This window comes from Carya illinoinensis, chromosome 15 (assembly GCF_018687715.1).
Source record: "Carya illinoinensis cultivar Pawnee chromosome 15, C.illinoinensisPawnee_v1, whole genome shotgun sequence".
NCBI lineage: Eukaryota > Viridiplantae > Streptophyta > Magnoliopsida > Fagales > Juglandaceae > Carya > Carya illinoinensis.
In genome coordinates, this window is record NC_056766.1 from 21,425,239 (window position 1) to 21,432,067 (window position 6,829).

At 33.2% G+C, this 6,829-nt stretch overlaps 1 protein-coding gene across 1 annotated transcript; it reads right to left on the minus strand.

The window, feature by feature from the left end:
• Positions 1–312: 312 nt before the first annotated feature.
• Positions 313–2,099, minus strand: LOC122295600 (protein BIG GRAIN 1-like B). Its single transcript, XM_043104675.1, has one exon. The coding sequence runs from the start codon at positions 1,702–1,704 to the stop codon at positions 358–360; it is 1,347 nt and encodes a 448-aa protein (XP_042960609.1). The 5' UTR covers positions 1,705–2,099; the 3' UTR covers positions 313–357.
• Between the last annotated feature and the right edge of the window lie 4,730 nt (positions 2,100–6,829).

Consider the following 6,829-nt stretch of genomic DNA (forward strand, 5'->3'; position numbering starts at 1 on the left):
CCCTCTTTTTCCTCTTCTTTTTCTCTCTTTCTTTCTTGCTTTCATTCATTCTTTCCCACCACACCTGTCAATCTGTGCTGTCAGTATCTACCTAAGAGTTAGATCGTGATCAAGAACTAACGCATCCCCACATCGTTCTTTTCAGAAAAATCAAACTTCCAATCTGCTTTTTTTCTTCTCTCAAAAAATGAAGCATTCACAAACAATATGTACAGACAAAAGGGATTATAATTGACCGTTTTCATGCATTTTCTGAACGTTCTTGAGAACCAATCCGCCAATCAAACTATTGTAAAAACAGGAAAATAATAATAAGAAAATATATCATAATTTATTATCTGTATCATATGATTGGAATTACATTGTCAGGCCATTAGCAATGGCTCGATTAGTATCAACACGAGTAGTTTCGTACACAGGAAGCTCTTCATGATACCTACTGTTCCCCGTTACGGCGACGTGATCCAGCTCGAAAAGATCTGAGCTTGAACAACTCGTGGCATCATCATCTTCGTACGCATCCTTCTGATATTTTTTGCCGCGAAAGTCTCTCATAATAACCTCATTTTTCCTCTGATTCTGATGATAATCTCTCAGAAACTCTCTTGCCGCCTCTTCCACCCGGCGGGTTTTCTCAGTGACTTGGAATTTGAGATCTTCTTCAATCTTTCTACTCGATGATTGTCCCATTTTCCGCGGAGTTGGCACGGACGACACCAGCATTGGACTGGAGCCCTCTTCTTCGTACAAGCATTTATGCCCGCATGGTCGACAATCTTCGTCGACAATTACACTTACTGGGCAGAATCGGACAGTTCTTTTAACCCCATTGCGTAACTTTTCTCTGGAAGAAGGTGAGTTTTTGCTTAGACATGATCTTGAAAAAGAAGACGCAGATGAACATGTTGACGCTTGCACCGACTTGGATTTCCTCTCCGCAGTTGCATCGTCGTAGCCTCCAGTTGACAAGCTCTTCGTTTTCTTTGTATTCCCTGTCGTGAAAAGAGAATTGAGGAAATTCGCAAGGCGACCACCGGGGGAAATCGGCTGTTTCACTTTCTTTAGATTGGAATAAATCTTCAGAGCCCTGGATTTTGACTTGATCATAGCCTCTTCGTGCCTTGAAGTCTCCTCTGTCGCAGAAACATAATGACCGTCATCGAACAATGGCAAAGCTCTATGTTTTCTGTCGGTTTTCTCCGGTCGAGACGAGACGCTGGTCCTTATCGGCTTCGGCCTCGTAGGTCCGAAGCACGAGGATCTGGATTTCAAACCGGACATGGAATCGGTATCAGAGGATGAGAATCCTCCTGAACCAGAATCTGAAGAGCTTGAGGTGGAGCTGAAGAACAGAACATCCTGGTCAACATCATGCTCTGGGTGTGATTTTCTCTCCAGTTCTGTCAAGTAATGTCTCCTTTGAGTGACAACCTTCTCGCTGACCTTCTTATCGATCCATTCCTCGATCAAAGAGGCTCGGCGATGACTCCCGGCCTCTTTGCCTTCCAATGTTCTGTTGCTTTTCCCACAACCTCTGCTCTGTTTCTTTCCCATTGTTTCCCTGTAGAATTTCAATTCGTCAGTCCCTTTGTCGCCTTCATCGATGGAACGGTAAATCTCATCGAGAAGACGTGTAGAGAAGGATGGATTTTTCCTGTCATGGTTATATCCATCTTCCCCCAGTGTCTTCTCCCAACGATGCATGTTTTTTGCAAAGAAAATCTGAAGGAATTCAATTTAACAAAGGTGGGCAAAGAGAATGAAAATGATGGAACGAAGAGAGAGACTAATGACAAGTGCAGGTTTGAAGAATATTAATCAGTTAATGTCTGCTCAGGTAGAACCAAAAGCTGGAACGGGAGCCGACGAAATTCATGCGAAACAAACAGGAAACGGGGTAGGTAGAGAAAGTGGGCATCATTGAAGCATACAAACTTGCTTTTTCTCTCTGAAATTTTTTTGGTTTTCAGAATTGGAAGAAAGAAAATATGAACAAACAGAGGTTTTGATGCTTGTCTTCAGAGAGAGAGAGAGAGAGAGAGAGAGAGAGAAAGATAGCAATGAGAGCAAAATGGCACGCCTCGAAGATGGAGGGGAACAGGGAGTGAGAGAGAGACTTTATAAAGGTGAGACCACGCGCGTACATGTCCATCCGAATTGGGGGATGGGGGAGAGCCAATGCCAGGTTGGCATTTTGGTGACGTGGGAAGGAGAGCTTACCCTTTTGGTGATGAGGAAATGGCGCTGTTATTCCCTATGATGTTTCACCCTTCACCTTCCAAAATTCGAATTTGAAGCCGTTGATCAAGTTCCCGAGATGGGGGGGGGGGGGGGGGTTAATAATGGCATGCGCTCTCATACAGGGAAATGGGAGTATTGCAGGGCAATCACTGTCCTCCTTGTGGGTCTGGCATGTTGGTGTAGGGGTGGCTAATACACTTCTCCAGCTTTGGTTACTGTGCTTTAATAATCGATGCCTAGTAATTTTGGGATGGTAGATTCTCCAAAGTTCTGCTACTCGTAAGAAAATTCTTGCGTTAGTGCTGATAATAAACATTTTTGTAAATATATTTTTTTCCTATCACTAATCTCATGTGATCTCTTAATAAAATTTACACTTTACGTCATTCACGTGACATAATTTAATTTATAAGAATTAAATTTTAATTTTTATAAAAAAAATTAAATTAGACTGCAGATAGTGGAGAGTATAAAAGCTTTCAAACAAAAAATTATTCATTTTTCTTTTACTTTAAGCCTTAAAATTTGAACAGGAACTCGACCCCATTTGAAATTTGGATCGAGCTTAAATCAATTCAGTTCAATCTAATTTTAAATTAAATCTAACATCCAAACACTCAATTCTCAAATCACTAAATTTATTTCAACTCAAAATCTATTTACACATGAGACTTACAATATGTTTCAACTCAAAAACTTATTTACACGCGAGACTCATAACTTTTTTTAACTTTCTATAAATATATTTAAACTCATTTAGACATCCAAATATATTTAAATTCATCTTTGGTAGGCTCAACAAAACTCAATCATTCATCTCATCTCAATTTATCTTAACTCAGCTCAATATTTAAACGGGTGTTTAACTCTGAGGTATTCAAATCCAATACATGCATTCCTCTAGAAAGAAAGATAAAATGCTTTACATGGAGGCTCATGGCTCATTGTTGGTGGATGAAACTTAAACATGAGCAACAAATTAATTTCGAGGATTTTAGTTGAATAATTTAATTTCAGAGGCTGAGTGGAACTGGATATTATTATGAGCCTTATGTGTTAGGTAGTTGCACGTGAGTGTCTTCAACCTTCAACCCGAATTCCATCTAATTCCCTGCAAAATGCTCACCCCACTTTGTCAGTTGCAACTCATATCTCAAGTACCAATAGGGGGCGATCATAAGTTAGGATTTGTACCATTTACACGTTCCTTAAATGGTACATCTTTAATTGCCTCTCATTTGCACGGGAAGTTTCTGTTCTATTTTTCCTTTTAATGATCTTTTTTTAAATTTATAAAATTATCACTGAAGTAACTTAATATTTTACGTTAGATTTATTTTACGATAAAAATAGTTTTATAATCTAATGTATCACATCAAGTCATGTTAATTTATGAATTTATTTTTATAAAATTTTTATTAATTACATAAATTAATGTGACTAAAGATGATAAAATCAAATACGAAAAATAACATTATTATTATTATTATTATTATTATTATTTATCATAAGAAAAAGCCTAACAAATAAGGGAAGACTAGACTAGAAGGCAATAAGGCAGGAAGGTTCATGTTTGTTAGGTATGAAATTCCCATTTGAGCCGGCAAAGCGGTTGTTGATTATTCAAAGCTACCCATAATATGTGTAATTGTGTATAGGAAAAGAATGAATATTATTAAAACACGAACAAACTAAGATTTCTTTCTTTCTTTTGTTTGTATCTTGTCGATCTTATTGATTTATTCGCTGTCTCGTATATTATAATCTTATATATATATATATATATAATCATTACAAGCAAATTATTTATTTGTTGCCAGTCATTTTCGACTAAAATGATTATATTTTGTCAAAATAAATTTATTCTTATCACGAATAGTCAATTTTATCACAAATAACTCGTTATAAATACTCATTTTTTTTTATAGTGAATCCTATATAAATCACACGTTCAAGTGCTTTTCAAATACACATCACACTTGTTTCTCTTTTTTCAGTAGGTTTACACATTATAATGTGGTTTTACATGAATAAGTCCATACAGTCTATATATTAATCCCAAAACATTAATTATTCTCCTCCAAAAAGAGCGTGGTTTGTTTTTACAAAATATCTCATCTGATATTATTTAATCATTATAATTTTTTTAAATTTAAAAAAAATATAAAAAATAATTCAACTTTTTAAAATCTCAAAATAAAAATAATATTAAAAAATTATATTATAATAATATTTTATTTAACTTTTATAATCTTTCTCCACATCTTTTCTTATAACCAAACCGGACTTTAAAAGCCCTAAGGTAAACTCTTTATCAAATATTGCACAACATTCATGGGTTTTAAATTCCCTAAACTTTTTACCTAGGGTCTAGATTGTGAGAAATTATAGATAGATAAAGTTGACCACACAATATTTATTGAATATTATATTTTATTCAAAAAATTCACTCGAACTACTATAAATATTATAGTACTGATTTTAAAATTTTTTCGAACTGCTATAAATATTGTAGAACCCATTTTATATTTTAACTGGCTACTCATAAGATTTGAGTAACAACTATAAGTAGAGAAAAAAATTGTCAAAAACAAAAAAAAAAAGTCCCTAACAGAGCTCGAGAGCCTATTTATTTATTTTTTGGCTTTGTTAGGCTATTAAGATTGTTTGAATTTTGAAAGTGGTAGAACAGCTCCATTACCCAAAAATAGAAATGACAGCTAAAAAGAGAATTATGAGAAAAAACACAAGCGGAAGGATGATAGATCTCATTTGATGATGCAATATAGGCGTTTCAACCTTGGTAAATCATGCAAGACGCCTTGGAATATTGGCCTTCAATCATGGCAAACCACCCAGGAGCCTCCTCGCTCTCGGCTCTCCTTCCTTGACAAGGACACAGAGAGAGTGGCCGCTGACAAACACATAAATCGGCCTTTCTGCTACCTAATATTGGGACCAATTTAACCACCTAATTACTTGATAAATTGGTCAACAAACATTGTTATTTCACAAGTAAAATTCAAACTGTACTGAACTTATTACCCATGAAGCTATCGATAAATGTGGGACAAGAAGGTAATGTGGCACTCCACGACACGACATGAAAGTTTGACCAATCGATTTTGGTGGTGTTTTATGAATGTCTTAACTATTTTGTTTTTGTTTCCTTTTTTTTTTCTTTTTTTTTCCTTTTTTCTTTTTGGATTTTTGAAATCATCATTGATCAAGATATTTTTATTTGTTACTACTTTATTTTTTCGCCATATATGATCACTATTAATAAAATTTATAAGATATTGTATTTTTTTTTTTTATTTATGAGTAATATTAGATACAAATCATTTGTAAAGAGTGGATCCCATTAATAAATAATACTTATTTTTATATTATTTTTAGGTGAAGTTTATTTTTTTACAAATCTCAAATAGACAAGTCTCATATAAATCATTTGTAAATAGTGGATCACAATAATAAATAATAGTTATTTTTACACTATTTTTAGGTGGGGTCTATTTTTTTTTATAAGGGTTTGTGTGAGACTTGTCTATTTGGAGTTTGTACAAATCATTTCTCTTAATTTAAACATAAGTAACACTAAGATACAATCTTATAATATGGAAGCTCACGATTTGAAATAAAAAAAAAAAAAAAAAGGAGGTTCACCATTAAAAATATAATTTTTTCATGTGAATCTTAAGTTTACTGACTTTTTTTCAAAGGGGCTTACACTCCTTAAACTGCAAATATTTTTTTTTTAAATATTTATTATGAAAATTTCATTAAAAATTGAAAAACCTTTTTGAGTATTAACCCAATTAACAGATAAGATTTTCCTCCAAAATTGTAACAATTATTACCTCTGATTTTTTTTCCCCATCCATATTGCTTTTCCGAGTGAAGGAAAAAAAAAACTAATATCCAAGAGTTTACATCATGAAAACGTAGTATTTAAATAAATAAATAAATTAAAAAAGAAAACCTAAGATTCAAGATTTTCCCCTTGTTAATTTTGAACTTCAGAATTATATAACAGAAATATAGCAAATTAGGATTTTCAAATTTTTTTGGCATTGAGATGGAGTGTACAACTTTATAATACATGCTTAGTTTGTTAGTTATCGCACATGATCAATATGACAATAAAGTTTGCCTTCTGCTTGGATCAGTTAATTCCACCCCCAACCCCCAACGATGACCGTACATGGTGATCAATCAGTGTGACTTTAGTAATCCAACAGGAACCCTAAATAACTAACTTTTTTTTTTCTTTTTAATAAGATCTGAACTCAAACATTCATTGGGATAACATGTTAATTAAATTATCAATTGCCAACTCAAGAATTCAGTTTGATAGGAAAAAGATAAATTTAATCATGAAAAATTTAATACACAAAACTATAATCTTATTATGTAAGATATAAAAATGTGACACGTTTATCACTATTAGATATTTTTTATTAGATAATTTTCTATAATTTAATATTAATAAAAGTGTCATATCTTACATATATAATAAAATAAAAATAAGATAAAAGTGTCGTATATACATTATTTTTTAATTATTTTATTTATATCATGAGCACAC

Excerpts from the sequence above, each read along its gene's own strand:
- LOC122295600 (XM_043104675.1), bottom strand. The coding sequence starts at position 1,704 with ATGCATCGTTGGGAGAAGACACTGGGGGAAGATGGATATAACCATGAC.